The sequence below is a fragment of the Semicossyphus pulcher genome, unplaced genomic scaffold, assembly GCF_022749685.1.
Source record: "Semicossyphus pulcher isolate SPU_LCO1_2020_fin unplaced genomic scaffold, fSemPul1.0.p SCAF_21, whole genome shotgun sequence".
In the NCBI taxonomy this organism is placed as follows: Eukaryota; Metazoa; Chordata; class Actinopteri; order Labriformes; family Labridae; genus Semicossyphus; species Semicossyphus pulcher.
Window position 1 is genome coordinate 13,296,681 of NW_027211695.1, and position 27,985 is coordinate 13,324,665.

General features: G+C 41.5%; 1 protein-coding gene across 1 annotated transcript; it reads left to right on the forward strand.

Moving 5' to 3' along the window:
• The first annotated feature begins 3,867 nt into the window (after positions 1-3,867).
• On the forward strand, positions 3,868-26,462 carry LOC138601182 (microtubule-associated protein futsch-like). Its single transcript, XM_069672761.1, has 41 exons — positions 3,868-5,900; positions 7,490-7,551; positions 7,888-7,926; positions 8,117-8,311; positions 8,509-8,807; positions 8,923-9,170; positions 9,329-9,469; positions 9,681-9,779; positions 9,858-9,895; positions 10,224-11,194; positions 11,510-11,647; positions 11,732-11,766; positions 12,047-12,199; positions 13,059-13,187; positions 13,288-13,326; positions 13,505-13,630; positions 13,712-13,832; positions 15,202-15,354; positions 15,448-15,482; positions 16,046-16,198; positions 16,293-16,421; positions 16,576-16,614; positions 16,816-16,941; positions 17,036-17,162; positions 17,979-18,149; positions 18,244-18,278; positions 18,365-18,523; positions 18,623-18,757; positions 18,848-18,886; positions 18,970-19,110; positions 19,332-19,426; positions 19,534-19,557; positions 19,635-20,205; positions 20,504-20,566; positions 20,676-23,600; positions 23,849-23,945; positions 24,529-24,636; positions 24,873-25,127; positions 25,441-25,557; positions 25,662-25,783; positions 25,866-26,462. The coding sequence occupies exons 1-41, from the start codon at positions 3,900-3,902 to the stop codon at positions 25,938-25,940; spliced, it is 10,728 nt and encodes a 3,575-aa protein (XP_069528862.1). The 5' UTR covers positions 3,868-3,899; the 3' UTR covers positions 25,941-26,462.
• Positions 26,463-27,985: the final 1,523 nt, after the last annotated feature.

Below are 27,985 nucleotides of genomic sequence, written 5' to 3' on the forward strand. Positions count from 1 at the left end.
GTTATTTTGCCTTCAGTTGAGAGCAGAAGCATAATACAAGGTGGCAGCCTCTTCCAAATCACTCTACACCTGACAAAACCCTGTCATTTTTTGACAAGAACATTGCCAAAATGCAACCCATTAAGTTCATTTCTGTGGAATTAGCGCCACTGTGTGGTAGAATGTAAATAACAACAAAAAAACTTTAACAGGACTAACGAGTCTGGTCCTTTTTTTCAAAATAAAAGCGCCTAAATGCACAACATTGCGCTCATATAAATAGTCATTTGTCAATGAGAGATATATTTTCAATTCAATTCATGTTCAATTCAAAAGAACTTTAATGGCTTGGGATACATACGTTTACATTGCCAAAGCAAGTGTCAAAGAAAAATATAAATTAAGTACAATAAAACAAAATAAGGACAAAATGTGTAAACAGAGTAACTGCAGCATTAAAATCAAAATACGTGGAGTTTACCTTGAATTACCAAATAAAAACGCTGATTGTACTATTTAAATATAGGCAGATAAGTAAAGAAAACGTATAACTATAACTATAACTATATATACCATTAATACATTTGATTTGTGAATATCTCTTAGAATCAGTAGTATCTTAATTATTCAATTGACCACATAATATACCTACCAAAATGTCGAAAAATTCAAGATTAATTCATCAATGGATTATCATAATAGCTTCTGAATCTTTTTTTCTTCAATTGATTCATCAATTAAACGAACATTTACGGACGAGCACATTTGAGCTCTAATGTGAATATAACTTTAATTTCTTGAATGAAATTAGGATAATCTTAATTTCTATTTTTATTTCTAACGGCTGAGCTTTTATTTTGAAGGCTGGGTGCTAAAACCGGAAGTTTTGACTTTTGTCCGTACAATTTCCTTCCTCCATCCCGAAGATGAGACGAGTTGAGCACATTAAAGCTGCAAGATATACATAAATAACTGAAGGTATGCAACAAAACCTCGTTATATATTGACTGAACAAATTAGTACGTAGTTGCAACCGCTGCTTTTGATGTTAGGCAAGCGGAAACGTTTGTTTGTAGCCGATTTCTCCTCAAGACAGCCGTAAACGCTTTTCAGCAGAGGCACGCGAGGCCAGATTATGCGTTTCACCGCTGTTTGGATCACCGACAGTTCGTGTTCAACGTTACAAATAAAAGATGTTAACTGACATCATTTTGGAGGTTTTAGTGCTTGTGTTATAGTAAAACTTAGGTTAGAGCCAAGCTTAACGGCAGTAACGGCTGGGCTAAGGCCTGTGCAATCAAACAGCTGCGTCACTGTTTTAAAGACATTCAATCCTAATAAGTACTGATCTCACTATTCTATGAGTTTCCATGAACTTTACGGTGTATCGCAACATATGTCTGCAGTAAGTGTATTGCTGATGTTACACAGCTCAAAAGGAAATAAAATTGAACACATTATTATGTCTCCTCTTCCAACTGAAGATGTGTTTAAGTACCTCAACTCTTCTGGAGTTTTTATCCAGGCTGGTGAGGTGTTGACTCTCTATCCTAAAGGCTATTCATGTCATACTTTTTTCATCATAATTTCCTGCAACAGTCTTGATGAAAAGGGCATTTTCATAGCAGACATTTTGCTTGTCATGGTACAAAATACACGGGTGCTATGAGTAATGCCTTGGAAATATGTCAAGAAGACCATGGCAGAGTTGGCAATCTCTGGGGCAAAGGAATGAAGCTAAAGTGGGTACCAAGAACTGCAGTTCTTCAAATGGCCACTTGAGGCTTGCAAGGTCAATTCCCATAGAACCCCATGTTAAGAAGACCCACTGAAGTATACAGCCTACAAAGATTGGTGTAAAGGTGTCTGCACACTATCCAGACAATGCCATACTCACCTCAACATTCTGAAGTTGGAAGTTGCTGGTTGCAGTCTTTAGAATGTTCTGAAACCCAAGTGACAGCTCCACACTGCCAGACATCAGCTGACAGGACAGACTTTTGTTACCTACTTTTTCTTATTTAAGTTTCTGCATTATTTTACATAGACGAAGATCGTGTGGACTGATTTGTCGCATGCGAGTATTGGCTTCTTGTCGAGGGAATGCACTCTCAGATCGTGCGGTTTGTTTGGAAAAGGCGCTCCTTGTTCCAACTTTCCACAACTCCGCCAAACCCGACTGGACATGTAAAACTTAAACAATTCCATCCTTGACACCGACAATCAAAGACTGTCGGCCCACACTGACCCGACAGTTGATGTTGGACGGTGTTTGTCTGGGCAGTGTGCTGCCACTTTAAGTTTCTCTATGCATGACAACCTCTACCTCTAATTTTACACAACTTAGCTTAGTTTGAATTGTATAAAGGCTTTGTATTATGCATAATTAGGGACATGGTCACTGCAAGTGACAGGTTGGTGCCACTTGCTGTCTGCTAGGCATCACGTCAGCTAATTTAGTTGCTCAAGTTAACATCTCAGCTGTGTTTGAAGTGTTGGTATCTTTGTAGATTTTTTTTTGTTTGTTTTTGTTTTTTTGGTGAGTGAAATTCTTGTATGATTTTATCATTATGTAAGCAGTTATTAGTAGGTATAGGTGTTTTGGTTTATATATTTACTATACCTGATATATTTGTGACTGCCACTGCATTGGACTCTTATTTTTGTAGATTTTTCCTCAGACAAAAAGTGTGGGCGATTGTAATGAGAAGACGAGAAGGTTTTTTAAGTTACTCGGTTTGTGTCGTTCATCCCACCCTCGCTCATCCCACCCAAAAGAGATTTGGGTCAGTGATCAGCGAGTCCGCCACGTTCCAGAAGTCAAAACTTCTTTACTGCAATACATGAACAACTCAATTCAGCTACCACCACAGAATGAACTTCACAGAATGTCCTTCTGTGGAGGAGACAGTGGTCAAATAGCTCATTTGCAAGCTAGTGAAATGGTCACTAGCTCTGATAAAATTTTACTTTCGTCAGTCACTCCCTAATAGCATTCAGCACTAGCATTCAGTGGTATTGCGGTGTGAGATGTTGTAAAATGCTTTGTCTTTCTGCTTCCAAACATCACTTTTTTTTTTTACCAAAGTTGCATAGAAAGAAACCAAACCAGTTTGTGTCCTTTGTGTGTTCTGGATGTCACAGTTGACAGCATTAACCTTGCATTTCTTGTTCTCTATATGTGTCATTGCTTCTGCTTTCCCTTTTTTCTTGTTAGTGAAGGCCAGGAAGTGAAAAAGATGCAATGACTGTGTCCAGCAGGAAGCACCGAAGTGGTCAACTTCCAGCCTTCAAGATGGTTGATTCTACCCATCCATGTAGCTGATGTAAATTGCCGTTCAATAATCCCTTCCTTTCTTTCTTAACTTTTCAGCTTTACATTGCTATCGGAGCGCTGTACCCATTCTTCTACTCCGGGGCCCCTAACGAGCCCTCTACTTGGAGGGCTCCCAGGGAGCTCACTCCTGATTGGCCAGCAGGCTGCCTCCTTGCGGCTGGCTCAACTGAAAGCCCAGCTTGCCCTGACGCAAATAAACAACGCTATCACTGTTGGTAGCCAAGGCGCAACCTTTGCAGCCAACTCCAAAACACCTGTTTCCTACATACCTACAACGCCCCCCTCCCCAACTGCTGCAGCCATCAATCTATTAAACCTTCTGAAGATCGCAAACACCATGTCCCATCCCCTGTATAACCCCTATGCCTCCGGGAACCAAAGTTCCACCCAGGGGCAGTATGGACTCTCAAATACACCGGCAGAGAGGGACCCTCGGAGGGCATCTTCTTTTCTTGGGCCTGGTTCTAGCTTTAGTTCTTCTGGATCTTCCTCTATGATTCCTGACAACTCGGCAAATCGGCAAATGATCCCGTCGCTGATGTCTCAGTCGATAAATTATAGGCCTGAACAAAGCAGGGCTACAATGGATGACGACATAGCGAGCTCCATAGACATGCATATTAGCAGAGCTAGAGAGGAGGTGAGGCTTCTAGGAAGACACATGCATCAGCCATTGGACCAGGATACTCGCTATACCAGTGCACAAAGAGAAGAATTTCGCTCTTCAGGCCCAGGAATGTCCTCATACCCGACGTCCTCAACCTCTGCCTCTCTAGGACATAGACACAACTTGGATGTTGAAAGTGGCAGTAGCTCCTTGGACTGGTCATCCAACTACAAACGGCCCATTGCTGATGACTCTAAATTTTATTCACAACCTTCTTCGTCTAGCTATGTAAGCAGTGATGACGGTAGGTTTAATACGCCCAAAGAAAGACAACAAGGTATGCAGTCAATTCCAGGGGTAGGAGATTATGACTATCCAGTTTCAGACAAACCTGCAAACTCTACAGAGTCCACTCGACCTAAATACTCATCTGAATCAGCTGCTAATATCCTTCTCCGCTTTGGACTTGAAAAAGAGGATTTGGAACATCTCATCTCCTATCCTGAAGACCAGATCACTCCTGCTAATCTGCCGTTCATCTTGCGCCAAATCCGCCTTCAGAAGGACAAGAGGGCAGAAGTTCAGTCAAAACCCTACCCCGAACCCCGACCCACCCGAACAGTGAGTGGAGTGGACATTTACAGTTTGAATAGTCCAGGAGGGGCAGGGATGCCTCAAGAGAAATCTTCATCAGCTGTTTTCCAGTCAAGTAAAGTTATTGACTATGGACATATTGGCAAATATACGGCAGGGGCTGGTGATGAGATTGGAAGGAAAAGTGATAGAGACATCAGTGGTAGGTTTGGCGGTATGTTAGCGATGGACACCTCTGCTAACAGACTCAGTCGAGAACCGTTGCAAAAAAATACATCAGAGTTGAAAAGCAGTGCCATGGGTGCTTCACATGAGCATGCAAGTTCTTTTACAAGTCTCGGCTCTTATAGTTCAGTACTGAGCTCTGCAGCTTCTCCAAGCAGTGATCAGACAAAACGATTTCAGACCCCACCAAACCAGACTTTCCAAAATATCCTGAGCTCTTTCTCTCTGCCAAAGAAAGACACAGACATCAGAGATCTCAAGTCTGAAGCCTTAAAGCCTGTTCCTTTGAAAAAAACAGAAATAGATCACCCGTCAACCTCAAAAACAAAACCACCCTGCAATCTGTTTCGTGGCGTGGATCCCAGCCGTCCTGGCCTTGTGCTCATTGGCAGAAATGAATCCAGTGACACAACGGATTCGAGTAAAACTAAAGGTCAGGGGTCGATAGTTATCGAACATATCAAAAGGACGCAGGGACAACAGAAGGAGCAAATGCAGCAACATTCAACACAGCAGAAGCAGATGCAGCAGACCGAGAAGCAGCAGACCCAGAGGCAGCAGACCGAGAAGCAGCAGACCCAGAAGGAGCAGACCCAGAGGCAGCAGACCCAGAAGGAGCAGACCCAGAGGCAGCAGACCCAGAGGCAGCAGACCCAGAGGCAGCAGACCCAGAAGCAGCATACCCAGAGGCAGGAGACCCAGAGTCAGCAGACCCAGAAGCAGCAGACCCAGAGGCAGGAGACCCAGAGGCAGGAGACCCGGAGGCAGGAGACCCAGAGGCAGGAGACCCAGAGACAGGAGACCCAGAAGCAGCAGACCCAGAAGCAGCAGACACAGCCTGTATCTCAAACTGGACAAACAAAGTGGCCTCCAGTTTTTTCTGCTGCAAATTCAGTTCCCCCTGTTCCTTTCCATCCATTGTTGATTCCTGGTGATCCTCGCCCCATCGTCATTCCTCCAGGTCCGCCTCAGCCCCTTCTCGGCCTGGTTACATACAATCACTTGGCTCTGCTGAATTCCAACAGACAGGCTTCAGCAAAGGCGGCAGTCTCCAAGGTCCTGCCAACTCCGGCCATGATGCAGGACTATGCAGCTGCCTCGCCAAGAATCTTACCACATACCTGTACTCTGTGTAACAAAGAATGTACTAATATGAAGGTGAGTGGATGACTTGTCATTTCTTCATTGTTAAATTGTGGGTTGTTTGTCGATATCTTTTCGCCTTTTTAATTGTAAAATTGCCAATTTCAAATTGCAAAATTTTCTGTGTTGTGGAGAAGTACTGAAGAGTTGTAATTAAACGTTTTGAGGGCTGTACTCTCAAGCTTATTTGAAAGGATTCATGTGTAATCAATATTTTTCATGACATGCTAGTTAGATGCTTACCACCCCATGTACGATGGGCACCATTTCCCCCAAAAAACTTGGATGGTAAAATTAGGGCGTGGTTGTTTAAAGGCCTGTTTCAGTTTACTAATGCGATGGAAGGAGACAGTATCTGCTTTTTGTCTGTGTCGTGGATGTAGCCTACAGTGCGGTATAATTCTGCTTGGAAACCTAGCCAACTGAACAATCCAAAAAAATATATTCTGTCCCAAGCTCACCAGCTTATTTGGTTATGAGCTGTTATGATGTTAAATTTAGAAACACGAGGAGGAAGAATCTTCAAATCTGAAGAACATCTGAAGATGACGGAAGATGGCTGTTTACCCCTTTCAGTTTGTTTTCTTAAACTGTTTTTGATGGATGTATAATTCCCCCCACCTTTTTTTTTTAAATGGCTAATTATCAAGCCAAACTTGCCCCTTTTTAAAACATTTTTTTAAATATTTTCCTGTCCAAGGAGGAGTTCATCTACAAATATGATGTACCAGAAGTTACCGGCAACTGTCATACTTTATGAACAATGCTATCTATCTATCTATCTATCTGTATTTTATTCTTTTCTTTCTTTCTTTCTTTCTTTCTTTCTTTCTTTCTTTCTTTCTTTCTTTCTTTCTTTTTTTTTTTTTTTTTTTTTGAAACACTGTATTTTATGTCTTTTTTTAAACGGATGAGTAAAAACAAGGCGCACCAGCTACATCTTCTCCCCAGCTTCCACATCCTCCTGCCTCCAATCCAGATGTCTCACCTTCCGTGACGTCCTGATCCATACTTGATCGTGATCTCTGCTCAGATGACCTCCGGTGAACCTCGGAACAATTATACCAAATAAGACTGAAGTACCAGACATCGCACAAACAGGACCCAAGAAGAAGAACTCTAATGTTCTTTTTTTTACAGGCCCTCCTGTTTTCATTTGAATGTATTGTAACCCTTGAATGAGTTGCCGAAATTGTAATATCCTCGTTTTGTTATTTTGTCAATATACTTGTTTACATGTTTTTTTTTTTGTCATTACTCATCGGCTTATATCAAAGCCATGGGTTATACACAATGCCGCTTTTGCTAATCTCCCAGCTGTTGTTGCTGTGTGTTGTTCCTGTTTTAAAGTTTATTGTAGGCTAAAGTTTTAGAGAAACCATTTAATTTTGTCTTTTGTAGACTGGCTTGTTATCAAACTGACTTGTTCAAACAAGAGCAGAGAAATAGAATGGACTCTTGTACTTGTGTGTCGACAGGGCACCATCTGCGGAGTTTAAGGGAATTTTTTAGGCTCCTGTTTGCTTAATAAAGTATGAGCTTTAAAAAAAATCACCATTATGGCAATGGAAACTAAATTAACGCAATGTGTGTTTTTGTTCAAGGATTGGATCTCACACCAGAACACCCCCCTCCACCTTGAGAACTGCAAACTCCTTCGAAAACAGTTAGTCTTTTTCTTTTTACTTTTCCCCTTTAAAGATCTTGGTAATCGGAGTTGATAATCATTGCCATTTGTCTGAATACTTTAAAACCGTGCCCTCTGGGGCTTCTGCACAATACTGTCATGGGAACATTGCACAGACACAGGGCTTAAATATTAAGAGCTCTGCCTCAGGATTGTCCATTTTGAAGTGGTTGTTTTGTCATTAATGGTACCAGAACCCGTGCAGTTTTTCAGTGTCAAAAGAGAAGAATCACCAAAATACAACAGCTATGCCTTAATGCAAAAAAAATGTCCTTACGCTATTTTAATAGTTGTGTTTGAATTGATTTTTTACAGATACCCAGAGTGGGATGGTGAGATTGATCTCGGTCCCAGGTAAAGTTTTTGACTCTTCGACTCTTCACTGATCTGATTGAAATTAGGCCCAATTCTATACTTTGTCCAGGGCAACAAATTCAGGGCTAAAATCTTTACAATGTCAGCCTAGCTTTAGTTTACACAACCGCGGCAAGCAAACGCACCAATTCCCATCATTCAACTATGCTATTGCTGCTGTTCTCTTCAGGGCTGCAGGTAAAGATGCCAAGCCTTCCACCTCGACCTCTGCACGGACTTCGCAGCATAGTCGACCGAAAACCAGGCATGAGAGCCGCTCCCTTTCCAACTCGCCCAGCCCACGTCGCCGCCGTGGTTCAGAGGGTAGAAGGGAGAGACGTCGTAGTCGATCACGATCGCCTCAACGCTCCAGATACTTTCGCAGGTCTGTGTGGCAGAATATTCTGGTATAAGCATTACACGGTAACGAGAGGAGATTCCTCTCACAACCAGATTGTGTAATTACAAGTCTGTTCCTCCTGCATGTATTTTCTCTTTGGCCCTTCTCAGTCGTACCTTGAGGAATTTAGAAAGAATAATCGAATTGAGTTCAGAAAATAATTTCTTCCATTTTTTTGTTAGGTCCCGGTCTCGTTCTCGTTCTCGTTCTCGTTCTTGGTCTCGCTCTCGCTCTCGCTCTCGCTCACCATGGTATAGCCGCCCAACCTCATTGCGCTATCGATCACGTTCAAGGAGCCATGAGAGGCGAACATCTCCAAGGAGTAGTGACGATAGACGGTCGACACCAAGGAGGAGCCGTGAGAGGCGATCGTCACCTAGAAGGAAACGAGAGAGGCGATCATCCACGGAGGAGTCATCCCCTGAGCGAGAGAGGGAAAACAGCGCAGAGAACCTGGCTAAGAAACTACTGGAAACAACAGGTTTGAGAAACTGCAAATAATTAGCTTTGACATAGTGTGTGTCGACCGTTAAAAGGAAGCAGGACCACCAAAATACTGCTGTTGTCTGACTCTCTTTTCTTCTTTCTCCTTCAAGCTGTCCAGTCCCTGTCAAATCAGTCCGACCTGGAGGCCGTAGTTAAAACTCTGGCTCCTGCCTTACTGGCCGAGCTAGCCAAGATGAAGTCATCCTCCTCTTCCAGAGGACGAAAACACTCCTCGTCTCCTCCCTCTGCTGGAGGAAAGAGATCGTCTTCTACCGCCTCTTCCGCATCCTCTGCTACAGCGAAGAAGGAGTCGACAACAAATCCCTCCAAAGAAAAACCCAGTGTCCACAGGAGCGAGGCAAGTTCTTTCACAAAGACTAAAGTTGGCGTGTTTGAATCAGAGAAATGTGAAACCCTGTCTTCATAAGGCTATGATTCAAGACATATTTGAGATACAACCAGTTTCACTGCCGATTCATGATGTCCAACACGTCTACATTTTTTCTCTCTCTCTAGTCTCATTCGGGTAAAGCATCACCTCCAACAATGGTGAAACTACATGGGGTTCTTGGTTCTCTCTCTCACAGCGAGGTGCTCTCTGCTGTGGAGACCTTTGGAAAAACCAAGTCAGTTGTACTGTTTCGGTCCAGATTGGAGGTATGTGTCGTGATAGTGAAGAGTCTGTGTTTACCTTTGACCATATATTGTTTCTATTCTTTCTAACTGGAATACATTTTTCCTTTGCGTATCATCAACCTACTTTTACACAGTGTTCATTGAAATGGATTTAACCCCCCAAGTTGCTACAAGTGTGTAGATGTTCTTGGTGATTGTTATAACTCAATGATATGTGTGTTTCCACATGCAGGCTATCGTGTGTTTTGAGAAAGAGGAAGACGCTAAGAAATTGAAGGATGAAAAGTTCCTCAATGTGAAGGGAATAACAGTCGCTGTGCTCAGAGAAAAGGTATAAGACTCTTTCTGTTTTCTGTTCCCTGTCCTTGGGAATGATACCCATTAACACATGTCTGCAATTTGTTTACAGGAGACTGTTTCCAAGGAGCAAAAGACGCCTCCTCGGAAGTAAGATATGTTTTATATTGACCCCTTTTTAGCAGGGTTATTTGCTTAATTAGTGTCCTCAGTGGAAAGGAAGTTATTACTAATTTTTCAAAACATACAGTTCATATATTCCAAATTTCTTATTTGTTGTCAGTGTTTTGCGATAAAAACAAATCAAACACATTTTAATTGAGTCCAATTGATGACACAGAGTAAAGGTCAGATTCAACCTTTTGAAGGCCATCTTACAATCTAGGACATAGTAAAACACTCATGACCAAATTACCAAAATATGACCTCAACTTTGTCTCCATTTTTCTCTTGCTTGACTCATCTCTTTTATTTACAGAAAACCTGCCTCGTCCAGTGTGTCCACACCTGAATCCAGCAATAAAAAGGGCGTTCCCCCAACACCTAAAGATGTAACGACTGTCACTAAAGAAAAAGACTCAGTTTCAGAAGCGAAAAAAGCCTCAACCCAGCAGAAAGCTAAAACCTCAGAAACGGGAAAGTTGGCGGTGAAAGAAGAGGTGAAAACGGCCGTGGAAAAGCCAAAAACACCCTCGGAATCAAAGTCATCTGAGAGTCAGCCTGGTGCTGGTGACTCCAAACAAAAACCTGTACCTGAAAAATCTAAAACCACTGTAAAACAATCTGGAGTGGGGCTGAAAGAGAAAGCAAAAGTTGATGAACCACCCAAGGGAAAAGTCGCTGAAGCAAAGACTTCCCAAGCAGAAACGGTCTCAACTGAGAAGAAACCCAAAACTCCAGCAGAGAAACCGCCTACAGGAGAAGCTCTGAAAAAAGGAAAGGTGGAAGAAACAGCTGCAAAGGATGCAGGTGTGCCTTCCAGATCTACAGCTTCAGATGATCAGCCTGATGCAGAAAATTCCAAGCTCAAAGAATCTGAAACTAAGATTCAAAAATCTTTGGCGGTGCCAAAAGACACAGCTGAGGTTGTTGAAAAAGCAAATGTAACAGCTTCTGAACCTACGGATCAAGCAAAACTTGACAAAGCTGCTAACGCTGAACCAATGGAGGTCGTGGTAACTGGAGTTGAAGTTGCAGAGCTCATGGAAGTTGAAAGTTGCACTGAGGGCAAAGGGAAAGAAACAACAAGTACAGAGGCTGTACCAGAACACCAAACTAGAGACAGTCAACCATCAACCAGAACAGAGACCCAGCCGACTGAAACCTCTGTCAAAGCAGAGTCCACGCCACAAGAACCAGAGACCCAGATAGAAGCTTCACAAGTGCAACAACAGGCTGCAGGGAACACAAATGAAGCTGCTGTGGAGCCACTGATGCCAGGTGGAGAAGGTATGTCCGAGACCTTTTCTAATCGCCAGCGTAACTGTTTGTCTTCGCCCTAAGATCATTGGTTCTACAGAAGATGTTCATGGTTATATACTTGGATAATGAGCTAAAGCTGTAGATATCCCTACAGCAGTTGCAAGTTAATGTAGTAATTGTAGTAAACCTCCATAAAACTGTGAAAACATAACAAATTGCATCGCTTTTTTCATCTAGCCCTTTGTTTTTCTTGTTGATCATGACTTATTTTCCTCTCTGTTGAGTTATAACTTGATCTAAAATACTGAATCATCCTTCTTAAATTCAATGATTCTTTTAAAGATCCTGAGAAAGCTTTGTCCGTGACAACTGATCCAACAGCTGCAGCAGTGAGCAAGCAGCAGCCTCCTTATCTGGCTGTGGTTACCCCTCTGACGATTGGGGAAATGTTGGAAAAGCGACTGGATACGAAGAAAATCGGTAAAAAAAAGATTCACACTGCATTTGTCTCACAAATCTTGTATTTGATTATATGGTTAATATTTATTTGTCCTTTTTTCACAGGATGCTTCAATGTGAAAACCTGCTTCACACAAAAAGTAGGTTCCCTCACTTGCCCTACAGTATTTACACCTGTTGTGTTAAGTGCTCAATTACCAGAAGATAGAAGCTTCTGCCCTCATATGATTCGTAAATAATGATAATTGATGTCCTTAATGGATGTATATGGAGCATAAGGGTTGTTTTGATCACGGACTGGGCTGCAGGAGGCTGTTTTAACCCTTTTTTTCTGCAGGCTCTGAGTACAATAAGCGCTCTTGTATTAAACTATTATTCCAAACTTACTTGCTTTTCATTAAATTTTCTTCATTTTTCCAGTTTTTCAAGTTTGGTCAGAAGCAGGTGCTCATATCCGGACTGCCGCAGTATTACGACGGCTGCTACACAGAGGGGGATGTCGCCAATCTGCTCGCTCCATTCGGGTTTCAACAAACGGATGACAACATCTTTGTTTTTCCTCAGGCTAACTTGGTATTTATCTGCATTGGTTTACTACTTCCATGTTTCTGCCTTTGCTCTTAAGTCTTTAATGGAAAATGTTTTGTGATAGCGGCCCCTTCAATCGTTTGTCGTAATATTTTTGCATTCTTATTCTTAAAGTTATAGACACACGACTAATACCTGTATCAGGGGCTGGTTTCACAAAGATAGACTTTGACTATTTGTTATATGTAAGCCATAGTCAGACTTCAGATAGATGTCTAAATTCATCCGTTTCACAAAACCGTTTAGTTCTCGACTATCTCAAGCAGGACTATGATGCGTTGAATTCTGGGTAAATTGGGACTTTTTCAAAACAAAAAAAATTGCAGAAGGAGTGACGGCATCTTACCGCTCAAGTCTGTTTACCCCAGCAGAAAATGTTTGTCTGTTGGACGTTTTAAGGACATTTTACTTCAAATTCAGTTCATTCAACAACAACAACAACAACAACAACAACAACAAACTCAAATGGAAAAAATTGCAGCAACAGTAAACAGTGTTAATCCGACTGTTGAATGGACCATCTAACATGTTCATAATTTGGTGCCGCTCGTCAGCAGATGTCACTGATTGTTACCATGGTAACATCTAAGAGCCGAGTTAGAATTGGGGGTTAGGTGTCTAATTTTTTTGGCTTAATATGAGTCAGTCTTTATTTTTAACTTGCATTATATTAATCTATGAGGAAAATTAAGACTGGCCTAACACTATAGACCAGTCTAAAACATCTTTGTGAAAGCAGCCCCAGACCGATTTGTACCCCTCTGAATGAGCTGAAATGCTTTTTAAAAGTACTTACAAGTGAATAAAAGTAGTTGTTAATTTTTACTCCTGGTTTTCTTCACAGGCCTTCGCCCTGATGCCGACCCTACAGAATGTACGTGACTTACTGAAAGTCTCTATGAAGGGACCGATTATGTTGAAAGGCGCTAAACTCTGTTTCACTGTAATATCCTGGGAAAAAATGACAGAACCGGTAAGCAAGTACACGAGGGATTTGAAGGGTTTGTTAAATTATGGTGCGTTGTGAAAAATATTGTATTTTAACACTGCCTGCTTTGATGTTTCTGTTTTAGCTTGGGTTGTACAAGTCGCTGATGAAGCTGATGAAGTCTGTAAGTAACGCACACGTAATTCCTCCTCCATTTGTAAAATGCTTTAAATTTTGTACGTCATTCATCTTCATGTTCTAAGACTTTCCAAAAACATATGTTACTTACGGTGATAAAATGTGGACAGTATCTGTGTCTCTTTGCCCCCCTGCTAATGGATCACTTCCTGTTTCGGATGCAGCCTGTAAATGATGAAGGAGAGAGAATAGTCTTCATCAAGAACATTCCACCAGCAGAGGGCAGGGAACTCAGGGACGCTTTGAAACATTTTGGTTCTTTTAAGAACTACATGCCTCTTCTCAACAAGGTACAGAAAAACATTTGCATTGAAGTGGCTCTAAAAAAATATTCCCTGTTTGTCTTAATTGTCACCTTTTGTTTGTTCCAGGTGTTTATAGAATTTAAGTCATCTGAAGATGCTGATCGGTTTAGAGGCTGGTACAGTCTCCAGAAACCAGGGCATGGCCACAAAGTGCACAAGCTAAACGACTACCAAATCAATTTTTTTGGTAAGTCTGTGTTTTAGCAATAACAGTAAGGTGTTTACACCCGTGTTTTTGGTATTATAGTGATTGAAGAAAGATTACAATCCTTCCCCAACCTGAAATCCTGCACGACCGGCGAAGGTACTTCACAGGACAAGAAAGCATTCAGCATTACCAGAGTGAAACCAAAAGTTCGTATTGTGCGGAAGCGTCAGGAAAGACTCCAGAGAGACCTCAACGATATGTGTGATAAGCAAAGGATGTGTGGAAATATATGAGAGGTACCACCTGCAGATCTGGACCCGGCCAACTAGTTCAAACTCTTCTTGGGGTATTAATTTCCCCTCTGCAAACTTTTCGACCATCTGACCCCCAAATGCTATGCTCCGTCATCCCAAATTGGTTGCCGAGTTTGATGAACAGACTGAATGAGTAATAGATACAACAAAGACCTAACCACCGTAACATCTTCACTGTTTACTAACCCTGTCTCCGGCGCGTGTTTGATGTCAGATGGTGACGCAGCAGAAAAGAGACCGAAAGGAGTATACTTCACTGGCAATGGGAAAAGAGACAATCGGCATGTATTAGCGTTTTATGTCTTCCCGTTTCGAAAAAAAAAAAATTTTGGTGGGAAAGGGGTGTATTCTTTTGACATTGTGTAAATCTTTGACCTAACGGTTCACCAATGTGTTTAACTGAATTTCAAATCAATCAATCAATCAAATTTTATTTGTATAGCGCCAAATCATAACCAGAGTTATCTCGAGACACTTTACAAAAAGAGCAGGTCTAGACCGACTCTTTGTTATGTTATTTAAAGAGAGGCCCAACATGAATCACCATGAGTAGCACTTAGCAATATTCGGCACATTGGCAGAAAAACTTCCTTTTAATAGGCAGAAACCTCGAGCAGAACCAGACTCATGTTGAACAGCCATCTGCCTCGACTGGATGGGCCGAAAATGGGATAGAAGGGAGATGCAGGATAGAGACAGGCAAAGAGAGCAACAACAACAACATATGTCCTTGTTACAACAACAACATATGTCCTTGTTACAACAACAACATATGTCCTTGTTACATGAACAACAACAGACACGTACTTATGGTTACAATGCCAATAATAGTGGTAGACTAGGGTGAAGATAAGCAAAATAAATAAATTAGTGAGAGAAGCAGAGTAATGATAAAGGCTGAGGTAATGATAAGGTCTACTATTAGCATTAGCAGCAACAATAATGATACTATGGGGAAGGCTGATGTTTGCACCTAACTGAACCAGTTTTTATATATATGATATGTTAAGGTTATCAGTTAGGGTTTTGGATCTTATGAACATTTTTCAGTTTACTGACAAACTTCATTTTTATTTACATGTTTGCCTCTGAAGCTGGCAGCAGTTCCCCAGCTGTGACCTCCGTCACAACTATTTCAAAGGGTGCAGGAAAGAAGAAGAAGAAAATGGTCATTCATTATTCTGCTGATGGCACCCTTCTGACCCGTGGGGAGATGGTACAACAGCATCTGTGCACAGAAGCACTCGGTAAGATATCCACCAGAGACCCAGTTTGTCTGATCGTCTTTGTCATCATCAATGTTTTTCTCTTTTTCTGAATTTGCTTTGTCTTTCTTCCAGTGTGTCTCGAGGAAAAAGCCTGGCAGGCAGCAAAAGTAGGTTTTGTTAAATCACAAAGAATTATGGAAGGTTGTAGCATGGTCAAAGGAAGAACCCTTTAAAAATGTGACCAAATTCAACTCACTAATGAGCAGTTAAAACAATATCTGACTCGACGCGGATGTGCAAAAATATTGACACAATTGTAAAAACACAATTGTCTACGGTGAAGTGAATTGTGTGGTGCAACGAAACAGAATCAAACAAAAGAAAAATCACTGCAGAAAACTGCAAAGCTTAAAATATGATTTTTCACACCCATATTTCGACATGATTGTTGTAGTTTTAAAAATATGTTTATATATAGTTGCACTTGCAGATTAGTGAAGACAACAGAGAGCGACCCTAACTTAGTTCCCTTATAGTTATTATATGCTGCAGGGGAGCAGTACAGGAACTCCTTTATTAATATGTTCCTGATACTGCTTTTTGAAGAGTGTCAGTAAAATATGTAGTTTCAAAAGGGTTTTAAATACTGATGCTTAGTGCAATGTCACAATGTTGAATGACAGATTAACTCCTTATCCTTCCCTCTCTCTTTGTTTCTTCCATTTCCCAGTTTTTGCAACTTCCTCTCAAGGTGTTGATGATCACCAACCTGCCGGCGAATGACGACGGCTGCTACACTGAGGCTGATGTTGCCAATCTGCTCATTCCTTTTGGATTTCAATATAGAGATGACACCATCTATGTTGTTCCTCAGGCGCACATTGTAGGCACCAGATTATTCATCTGCAGTGGTTTGGTTAATCGTAGGTTTCTAAATAAAAGCGCTTAATGACTTTTATTTCTCGTTTCCTGCTCAGGCCTTCGTTTTGATGGACACGATGGAAAATCTGCAACAATTAATGAAAAGCTACAAATGCCAACCTTTTATTTTGAAAGGGTCTCAACTGTCTTTCAGTGTAGTGAACAGCGACATTGAAATGACACCGGTAAGCATGTAAATTCCACTGTTTGAAAGCAGTAGCTCAGACACGCTGCATGTAACGCACATTAAGTCTTGAGTTTATTGATGTGAGAGGAGAATGGTGTACCTAAGGTTACCTTAGCTTTGTAACACTGCCTACTCTGTTGTTTCTGTTCCAGCTGGAATTTTATAAATCACTGATGGACCTGATGACTTGTGTAAGTTACACTAATCTACATTTAACCAGATAAAGCTTAAACTGTCATTGAATAACCGTGAGGGAAGACCTACAGTTATATTTTCTTTCATGTCCATACATGAAAAACGCATTTAGTGCAACTGTACATTGCGGTTGTGGACATGTCTCTGTTGTCTTACTAACTCCTGGTTTGATTTTCCGCCTCCTGTTCTTGCTGCAGCCTGTGAACGATGAAGGAGCGAGAACTATCTTCATCAGGAACATTTCACCGAGTGAGATCAGGGAGCTCAGAGAACTTTTAAAAAAGATTGATTCTGTCAGGAACTTTCTGCCTCTCCTCAACAAGGTAGCAGTGCACCCATATGTGTACTTATATTAAGATGCATTTGAAAAATGTTTTTCTTTGTGTCTTACTATTTGTGTGTGTGTGTGTTTTCCAGGTATTTATAGAGTTTGACTCCTTTCGCGATGCTGATCGGATCGGGGCCTGGTACAGTTTTCTGAAACAACCTCCTGGTTACAGAATCCACAGGCTGAAAATACCAACCAGTGGCTGTACATCACTCGGTAAGTTTGTTTTAGGAATCCCGTCAGAGATGCCATGGTTTGGTTTTTATGCTTCCGCGCCAGCGATAGCCGTGGCTGGAGGCATTATGTTTTCAGGTTGTCCGACCATCTGTCCGTCCCATTCTTGTCAACACGATATCTCAGAAGTGTCAATTTTGAAGAAATTTCCTCAAGGCATAATTGTCCACTTGGATTCAAGGATGACCTGATAAGATTTTGGTGGTTAAAGGTCAAAGGTCAAGGTCATTGTGACCTCATGTCCATTCTATTCTTGTGAATGCGTTATCTTAGGAACGCCTGGAGGGAATTTCTTCACATTTGTGTTCACTTGGACTTGAAGATGAACTGATAAGATTTTGGTGGTCAAAGGTCAAGGTCACTATGACCTCACTAAACACGTTTCTGGTTTTAACTCAATAATGTCTACGCTAATTATAATAAAAGTTGGCACAAACGTCCTCTTAGACTCAAGAATGATGTGATTTAGATTTTGGTGGTCAAAGGTCAAGGTCAGTGAGATCTTCCGAAACCTGAAACTCCAGAACTCCAACGCTAATTATTGGCGGAGGCATACAACTGCAAGGTGGTAATTCTAGCTTATTCATAGTCTATATTCACTTGAGTAACCAGGTTAGTGATAGAGGGTTGAGGATTGGAGAGACTTATTTTCACCAGGTAGTCAGTTAAAATGTTATTGCAGGGCTTTCAGTGGTCGGCAACACAACTGACTTGGCATTTGATATCTTACAACAATCATAATGCTAAAATGGAAAAGGAAAAAATGACTAACTTTGACAAATGTTTATCTTTGTGCAGCACCGAGATTTCCTGAGAACGCTCTGCCGGACAGCGAGGACGTCCTTGACGGGGTAACTGTACCTTCAGTAGACTCGGTTGTTCCGCAGGGCAGCTCTTCACCATTTTGGATCACAATGAGAAATAGTCCCTTCGTGTTCCCTACCAGTTCTCCTTGGTTCATCATCCCAGGTAAGAGAGCCTCCTTTCTCTTCATTCTGACAAGTCTCTGACCTTGTTGACTTCATCAGTAAGGTGACTAAATTTGTTTACTTTTACCTTCAAGAGCACCAGACAGTCAGAGACATGGAGGACATTGAGGTAAGCAGGTTTCAGGTTCAAATTATAATTCCAATCAACAACAACACATGAATTCAACTTTGGGCTTTCGATGTTGTAATTTGCAGAAGGCCAAAGGTTCAATGCTCAACACAGTCATGTTGACTGGTTTGCCAGAAAAAAACTTCAAGCATGAGGATGTGACCAAGCTGGTGTCGCCATATTTCCCCAATTGGAACCTTCACTCCCTGTACTACAGTGTGACAGTCTTGCCCCTGCAGAGGAGGGTAAGTAGGCTGTTACTGGCATTATTGGAATCACATTTTGTTAGCAGGGGCTGTGGTTGAATTTGTTTTAATTCCCGTTTTTCCTCTCTTCATCTCCAGGCCTTTGTGTTTTTTGATGATTGGGAAACATGCTGCAGTTTTGTCGAAGATCACATCGCAAATCCATTCTCTGTCAAGGGCCACACAATAAGGGTCCATTTTGTCTTGCAGAATATGCATCCTGAATCCAGTGAGGTATAGACAATAAAACATGGCGGCTGTAAGATGTTTTAAATGCGCTTTGGGGGCATCTATGACAACCCTTTACTTGTAATCTTTCTGCAGGAGATGATGTACAAAAGCCTGATGAAATGGAGCAACGCGGTAAGTCATGAATCATTCCTGTAAATCTTTTGTCAATCTTTGGATCTCTGGTCCTTTAATCCAACTATGTCTTGGTTTTTTAGGGAGCTCCTGATCCAAACTCTCTGGAGGAGCGATTGCTGTGTGTAAAGATCTCTGAGGCGTCAATGGAAGTCATTAGTGTGGCTGTAGAAGTGGTGGCGTCTGTCGCAGCCTTTGTCAACTTCCTACCACTCTCCAACAGGGTACAAGAACACAAACCATCTAGCTTTCGTGACCTGTTTATTAATGTTAATTTAATACACAATAACAAATCTAGCTAGGTCTGGATATTCCATGTCGTGTAATAATAATTTTGTTGCATATTTTTTAGTACAAGGGCTCTTCTTGTCTGACCTTTTGCTTCTGTTCTTTCCACCTTTTCCTCTCTCTATCTCTCTTGCCACTCTTTGTCATTCTACCTCAGATATGCATTGAGATGGCTGATCCCAGCAGTGTAACAAAGGTGCTGGAGAAGAAAAACACGTTATGTGCAAACACTTCCAAAAAGATGGCACCTTGGTATGCATGTCATTTTAATAGTTAGGGGTATGTAATGAGGTTAAAATAGTTCTTACATGGTTGTTTAGACTGTAGAAACTCACCAACTCCTCTTTCTCTCTCTCCAGGAGTAAAGTTCTATCTTTTGAGAGGTAAGTATACCACTGTGTAAATGCTTACTAACAGTAATACAGACTGCAATTTAAAATCCTGCTCTTTTTAATTTCAGTGTGAAGAGCCTAAAACAGCGCCTGCAAGATTCTAGTAAGACGGCAATAACATTTGAACCGAACTCTGTCGGTGTCGAAGCCAAGCTCCCGTCTCTGGAGTGTCAACCCCAGCCTTCTCCTTCTGAACTTTTGGATAATGTGTCGCAGCCTGCTCTGCAAAACAGTGCCCCTGATGGATCCACTACTTCTGAGCCCATCGCATCAGAACCAAGTGCTACCCCCGCAAGTGGCACAGCATTGATGGAGGATGTTGATAAACCGGAAACTGAGATCCCCATGGACTCCACTATTGGTCCTAAAGAAGAGGAAGATGTAAAGATGCTTAAGGAGGAAGAGGGGTCACTAACAACGTCTGCCTCCACAACTGATGCGACTTCTGCATCAGCAGTTAGCAGTGAAAACATTGTCCATGCTGCTTCCAGCCCTGACCCTTCATCCACAGCGCTCGTGCCTGAAGAGGACTTCGCAGATCTACCTCAGATTAACACGGAAATTTTGCAGGCTCTCACGGTGGCAGTTCGCCAGCACAGACTAACTAGAGGAACCAGGTCCAAGAGTAAGGAGGACGAGGTGAGGCCAGGCTTTGAATCTCTAATTTACAAAGCACAGCTTTCAGTGGCTCAAGCTACAAGATATTTAGGTGAACCGTAATAAAAAATATGAGGAGTAGATGCAGATGTTGTGGTTACTGCCATTGATTAACAAGCTTCAGGGCTCAAAACATTAAATGTTCTTTGAAACCAAGGTATGGCGTTGGTATAGAATGTATTGGTGTCCAAATGTGCCAAGGGTGACTATAGATGTGCATGTTTACGTTACTCCTCAACCCTGCCTCATAAATGATTTCTCATGTATGTGTTTTCTTTAGAGCCGCAGCAAAAGCAACACAAGCTCTAGAAATACAACTACTGAAGATGCTCCTCAAAGGATGGTAAACAACTCCTTTATTATTTATTGGTCAAAACTTTACCTAATTGCCATAATATTGATTCTGTGATTCATTGTTTAAGTAATTGACTATTTCTTTGTTCTCCATCCAGGATCCAGAAGTTTCCACAGATGCTAATCTTTTTGACGTGCAAAATTTTAACATGGAAGACTTTGTCACTGTTGATGAAGTTGGTGATGACGTGGAAGACACGCGCCGTGGGTCTCGTCGCTCCTCCGCATCGGAGCATTCCTCCAGAGACAGGAAAGAGAGGCAAAACTCAAATGCTCGGGAACGGAGCTCAACGAGGTCTTCGAAAGACTCTAAGGGCCCACCCTCTTCCTCATCTTCCACATCCAAGTCGACTAAATGTTCCACACATAATTCAACCTCTGAATCACCAAAAAAGTCCAAGGACTCATCTGAACCCTCCAAATCTCCTACCAAACCTTCATCCTCTTCTAGTGCCAGGAAAGCTACCTTGTCTTCTCCTCCAATGTCGACTGAAACTCCTTCTTCCCCTTCTCAGAAATCACAACCAAGCAGTACAAAATCTTTAACCAAATCATCAAATACTGCATCCTCCGGTAGGGCCCGCTCGTCCTCTGCTGCACGAGAAAGGGAAAAGATAACATCAGCAGCATCTGGCGATGCTTCAATGGACACTTGTGCAGAGCAGCTTAGAGTGGAGGCCAAAGACGTAGAGAGCACAGTGGCTACGTCTGACCTCAAAGTGTCAGCAGCGGGCCCTGCTGCAGAAACTGTTGAGCAAGAGACAAAAATAGAAACACCAGCACAGATGAAGAAAAACAAAGAGGAAGGGAAAAATAATACTGACAAACACAAAGAGGCCTTGGGCAGTGTTGATGTTGAAGAAAAAGCCCAAACTGAGGAGAACAGTAAAATGGAAATGGATGGTTCCCTCAAAGTGCATGACAGTGTTAGCAAAGGTAAAGATGCTTCCGGTCAGAAAGACCTTGTCAAAAATGACAGTTCCACAGCAAAGCAGCTTCCTGAGGAAGATGAATGTCCAGCAGTAGACAAATCTGAAGACAAAACTAAAGTTAAGGACGGAGTAGGAAATGAAGAGACAAATAATGAAGATCATTTCAAAGCGTCAGATGCAGGAAGCAAACAAACTCAAATCCCAAATGAAATTCAGCCTCTGCAAGAAGATCACGACAAAGACAAGTCAAAATACCCTGACCTTAATGCTGCTGAACAAGAAACCTTTAAGATTTTGGATTCAATTGATCAGACTGCGGTAGAAGATGAAAAGCCCAGTCAGAAGATATCCAAAGAAGACAATGGGCCCAGAGAAGAAGACGCATATCAGGTGATTGATTCCGTGGAAGAACCGCTATCAACCACAGAGACGGAGTCAGAGACCGACAAGGGTGGAAAAAAGAGTAAGAAAGGGGAGGCTACTGCTAGAAAAGATGATAGGCCTTCAAGAAGGAGTGGCACCAGAAGCTCAGCCCCCAAAAGTGAAGAGAGAGAGAAATCAACCAAGACACAAGAGAAGACGGATAAAAAAAGTGAGACACGGACAAAGATGGACACTACTGCAGACAAAGCGGTCTCTGAGGAGATGGTGTTTGAGATAGTAGATTCTGTTGAAGACAATCCTGTTCAGGATGACACCACCACAGAAAAGTCCGGTAGAAGAAGAAGTACCAGAGGAAAGAAGGAGGATAAAGTTAAATCAAATCTCACAAAGGCATCTGGAAAAACAGACTGTGAAGAGGAGGCTACATATAAGATTTTAGATTCTGTGGAAGAGGAGACTGTCGATGAGGAACAGACCATCACAACAAGATCTACCAGAGGAAGAAGAGAAAGAAGTAAGCCAGATGCTTCGAGTGAGAAAACAAAAAAAGAAGACACACCAACAAGAAGGAGGCATACTCCTGCCAGAGAGTCACGAAGCAGGGAGAAAACACCAAAGAAAGAGGAGAAAAGCCCTCCAAAAGAGAACACACCAACGAAGAAGATTGAAATAGTTGTTGGAGATGTTAATGAGGAGGATGCTACCTATGAAATACTCGACTCTGTGGATGAAGAGGTTCTTAGGGATGAACGGCCCACTACGAGAGCAAAAGGAAAAAGGGGACGACCAAGAAAACAGGTTGAAACAACTAAAAAAGATGCAACATTAAGAAAGGTTGACAAAGATGCATCTGAAAAAGTGGCTGATGAAGAAGAGACGACCTATCAGATCCTTGATTCTGTTGAGGATGAGACAGGATCAACCAAAATCAATAAACAGGAGGAGGAGGAACCCTTGTTTCAGATCGTAGATTCTCTGGAAGACGATCAAGTTCAGGAAGAGTTGACTGCCACAAAGGTGTCTGATAAAGAAAGAAAGGAAAAATCTAAGACAAAAGATGAAACTCCTCGAAAAGAAACTGGAAAAGAAGATTGTACCACAGTTTCAGAGGCATCTGAAGAATTTGATGTCAAGGAGGAAAATGTCCATCAGATAATAGATGATAATCCGTCTGTCTCCGTAGAAGGATCTAGTACAAGTAAGGAGGAAACCTCGCCAATCAAATCCCAGAGTGAGACTGTCAAACTTGAAAGGAAGGACAAACCTCAGAAAAAACTCTCAGCAAGCACTTTGGGGAACCTGGACGAAGTGAGCGACGAGGAGGAGAATTACCCTGACGACACAGCAGTGGAGGAAGAACTGAGGAAGCATCAAGCTGGCTCAAAAGAGAAGCAGTTCCCCAAGAAACAGGAAGCAAAGAGGTCCGAGGAGAGGGAGCAAAGGAGCCAGAGCAGCAGCAGAGGAGAAGGCGATGGGGGAGGGACAAGGGGGCAGAAGAAAAGAGAGAGGAAGGATGAGGTTTATGGCCAGGAGCTGGTGACCCTGGATGAGATTGGGGCAGATGAAGTCGCTGATGTACAAGAGAATCTAGAGAAGGTCCTGGAGGGAGACCTATCTGCACTCGTCACTCTGGATGAGTTTGTAGAGAAAGAGACTGAAGGAAAGGAACAGAATATGCAGGAGACCCGCCCCCTCAGTCAGGAGGAGGTAAATGTCCAGATCTAAACACGTAAATTCTTCTACCAATACCGATACCAATATTGGCATACCTATATCGATACCAGTTTGTGGGCTGTACCCGTAATTTTGGTACTGAGTTTAGGCCAATACAAAGGCAAGGTATTGGAATCGGTATATGGAAGGAAAAAATGTCTCTCAAGCTAATATTCAGAAAGAAAAAAAAATGCTTTTCACATTGAAAACACTGATGCTTAAGATTTTCTGTTGGGTTTCAGACTTTAGATGAAGCTGGCGACAATGAAGAAGAAAAGCCGGATAATAAGCAACCTGAGAAAACCTCACAGACTGCAAAGCGCAAACACGATGACACAGGTTTGTCCTATTCCGCACAGTAGATTTCAAATACACATAGGCATATTTAGAGTATACATGAAGGAGAGCACTTTATAATAGCTCTGTTTTACGAATGGTCTCCAAGTGAAATTGAAACAACTTGGTACTTAGTAAAGGTCTCTGCTCAAAACCCAGCTTTCAACTTGGTTGTTGTAGTTTTTGCTTCTATCCCTGTATTTAAGTGTCCCATATCTTTGAAAGTTAGTTTTCATACTGTTTTTAACAACATTTAAAGCTCCTGTGAGGAACTTCTGTTTGTGAGGACAAAAAATCTCATCCTGCTTTCTTTAACAGTCATATGTATTACTCATTTAAAATGTTTGCCCTGGAAAATGTAAATAAAGACAGCATGTAGTTAACGGCTTCGTCTGACACCTACCTCCCACCAGTGGTTTCAGGCATTTAAAATAACTATAGAAATAATCAATCTTGTTGCTGATGGTCTGGTCTGCTTTTGTAGGTCAAATTAATTTCAGACCATTTTATGACCAGTGAAAAACTGGAGTATGACATAAAGCCTCGATAAAAAAATCTCTAAACTTTTTCTCGTTTCCTCTTTTAGAGGAAAGTACGAACTTTGTGACAGTAGACGAGGTGGAAGATGAGGCGGAAAAGGGAGCTTTAACACCCCGGACGAGAGGCCGAGCCAAGAGAACAAGACAGACCCCTGGTAACACACACACACACACCTATATCTATTATGTAGTCATGTCATTACCCAATATCTAGTCTTAAAAAGTGTATAATTACATAATTGGCAGTCCTTTGCCTCACTGTTTTCTAATGATGAAGCTCTAAAGTATTGAGTTGGCGTCCCTTTATGCTTTACACTAAACAGATGTCTTTTTGTTTGTTGTTTTGTATATGAATTATTAGTATTTCACCTTCCACTGTCTTTTACAACAGCGAGACAATCTACGAGGGGAAAACCAGTCAACACAAAAGACCAGAAACAAGAAGAAAAGGAACCAACTGATGAACTGCCACCCTCTTCACTCGAAGCTTCCTCCACGTTAGATCCCTCCAAACCGTCGAGTGACAGTCAGCCGGAGGTCGACGAGACAGCTGAGGTGGAAGCAGCGTGCCAAGCCGACATCGACACTGCCTCTGCTGGGCAGGAGCTCCAGCTGGAGGGAGGACGGAGCAGGGCGGATATTAAAGGTACAGACAGCCAAAAGATGGATGGATGCTGGCAATTTCCATATGAACATAGATGTAGTATTTTTATAGTGTTCTGTGGCATCTGTCTTTAAATTGTCTCTAAAGAGGATGACATTTCAGGCTGCAAATGATGAACATAGTTCTTATTATAGCAATTTTCTCATAACAATGTTCGCATGTAACTCTCTGCTATCAGTAATTCTCCTCCTCCTCTATTTCTTTGATTTCTTGCATTTAAGAAATATATTGCTACTTTCAAACCTCTGTGTGTCATGGATTAACTAATTGACGGGTCCTTCTTTCTCTTTATTAGTTCTGAGTAAACAGAGGAGGGAGCTTGATGGCCTTGAATCAAAGCGATCTCGCTCTCAGTCTCCTTCTGTAGCTGCTGACTTCAAACTTCCAGCGTTCACACCCAACAACCCCCTTGGTGAGTCACACATGTCCACGTGTTATTGGATAACAATATGATATGCAAATGTTTAGTGACGCTTTTCCCTTCTGCTTCACTTTCACTTTTGTCTCCCTCTTCAGGTCAGGAGTTTGTAGTCCCCAAATCAGGTTTCTTCTGTAATCTCTGCTCCGTTTTCTACCTGACTGAGAGCACCGCCAAGGATCTCCACTGCAGCAGCCAGAAACACTACGACAATCTGAAGGTACACACAAATACAAACACAAAATTTCAAAGTCTAGTAACACGCGCTTGGGCTTACATTGTTTGCATCTTTCACCTTTCAGAAACATTACCAGGAGCTTCAGCAAAAATCATCAAGAAGGTCAACACAAAGTTATCAAGGCTCTGTTTCTGATTGATCCAGACTCTTGTCATGAATATTTCATGGCCATTTTTTGTTTTTATGTCAAACTTTTTGTTAATACATACATAAAATACATTGGTGTAATTTTGACATGTTAATTCAACAATTTAAAAATGTAGTTAAAAGAGATACCTCACAGTTTCCTGTACCAAAACTCAGCAAATCCTGAAGCGCAAATGTCAGTTTGTCAATTTTCATTTAACCATACCAAGTTCCCACACCTCTTTGTGCCATCACTTTACACAAGGGTCCAATACGTTGATTGATTTCTGTTGTACCGTTTGCTTTGTTCTGTTTCTGCAAACATGAATTAAAAGTGGATTGTCTCAAATGATTTCTGATCATGGTTCATTATCAGTGGGATAATTGCTTTGTTTTTTTTCAGCAGCTGACGAGGCCACAGTTTCAAACAAGGGACTAATTTGTGGTTAACAATTTTCTTTGGAATGAAAGCCTAAATTTAGTATGCAAAAAGTTGATTATACCACGCTAAAATTCTATATCTAGTTTAAAGACTGGCCTCGCTAAAGCAACTGTTACATCCAAAATGATGTGCACTTGTGCGGTTGTTTTCCTAATGAGAGTATAGAGGTATCTTAGTCTCATTTTGCCATTTAAATTGCCAGTTTGGTTGAACAGGTACAGCATTTTGTTCCGTGTACAAAACATGTTTTTTGCTAACCCAAATTAACTGCATTATTGGTGCTGTCGTGGGTCAAAAAGGTCTCAGACCTTGGGCCAGAAAAGGCCTGAGCCTCCCGAGCCACTGACTGTTTAGACTCTACAAGTATCTAGAAACTGGATTCAAAAATCTGAAGACTCTCAATGATGAGCTGAGAAAAATCAGGACTATTTTTATATCGGCAAATATCAATATTGGCCGTTGTTGGGGGATCTCCCAGTCAAACATCCCCTATCGCTAGACACTACCGCTTCAACACCTGTCACGGTTATTTCCAACCACGGGACAGATTGGGTTTTGAAAAAATCATCAACACAAATCACTTAAAGCATAAAGCATGTCGACTTTAGACACACTGTTACCAAGTTTTTCACATATGATATAGGTTTTTCGCTCAGATTAATTGATTCACTTTATTCATTGATTAATTATAGTTTATTTCAGTTCATTTTATTATTCATATCTATGTATTTCATTTTTATGTTCATTCTCTCTTGACGTTGTGTTGGTGTATGTAGAACAATGACTGCCTGTACTGTTTATCCTTGTCCATAGTGTATTTCAGGGCATTCTGTTAATTTGACAGCCGTTCATTTTATGTCTTATCTGATTAAAGTTGTTGGTGGGGAATTGCATAGTGCCTTAATATTGACATTTTTAGTAGGGTGAGAAGTTAAACGTATTCCTTTTTATTTTGAATTGTTACTTATATTAAATGAATGCATGTCCTTTTGGGGATAGACTGTCGCTTAGTCTCTAGGGACTTGGCTTGGGAACTGGATGGTGGCTGGTTTAGGTCCAGGTCAAATCTGGACTAGGTTAACAATGAGACTCCAGAGATTCATGAAAACACAGTTTCTGATTTGTGAAACCTTTATTCTATTTGTGAAAACTGAAAAAAGGGTGATTTCACAAAACCAAATGAAGTGAAAATTGACCTTTTTTCAGTTTTCAGGATTGTATCAGATAATGACCATTTCTGTTTATTCTCATTTCGTCTTCCCCCTATTTGTTAGGTTTTTTGTTGCATTTATTAGTTTGAAGACCGAACCACGCCATCTACAGGTGTTATGTCGCCTTCAAAGTGGACCAGGAAATTCCAATCAGAAGCTGCGAATTAGAAGCCCACTTCAGCCTTGTTGTAAACGAGTGATATTCGATATGCAAGACCAGGATAAACTGGAAACAGACAGCTGTATCAAATATAGAGATTTTATTGACAATAATTAGGATACTCTTAACAAAAGAGTTAAAAAGGGGGCTAAATGCAGGCAATATTAAGGGAGTAATTGAATAGTTAATGAATAATTCAAATCAACAATAACTGAGCCAGAAAAAAAACCCTATGTGGGGCTAAA

Coding starts and splice junctions, on each gene's coding strand:
- LOC138601182 (XM_069672761.1), top strand. CDS start 3,900: ATGGATGACGACATAGCGAGCTCCATAGACATGCATATTAGCAGAGCT. Junction 9,171..9,328: donor CCAGTGTCCACAGGAGCGAG/GCAAGTTCTTTC, acceptor CTCTCTCTCTAG/TCTCATTCGGGTAAAGCATC. Junction 15,483..16,045: donor AAGCCTGGCAGGCAGCAAAA/GTAGGTTTTGTT, acceptor TCCATTTCCCAG/TTTTTGCAACTTCCTCTCAA.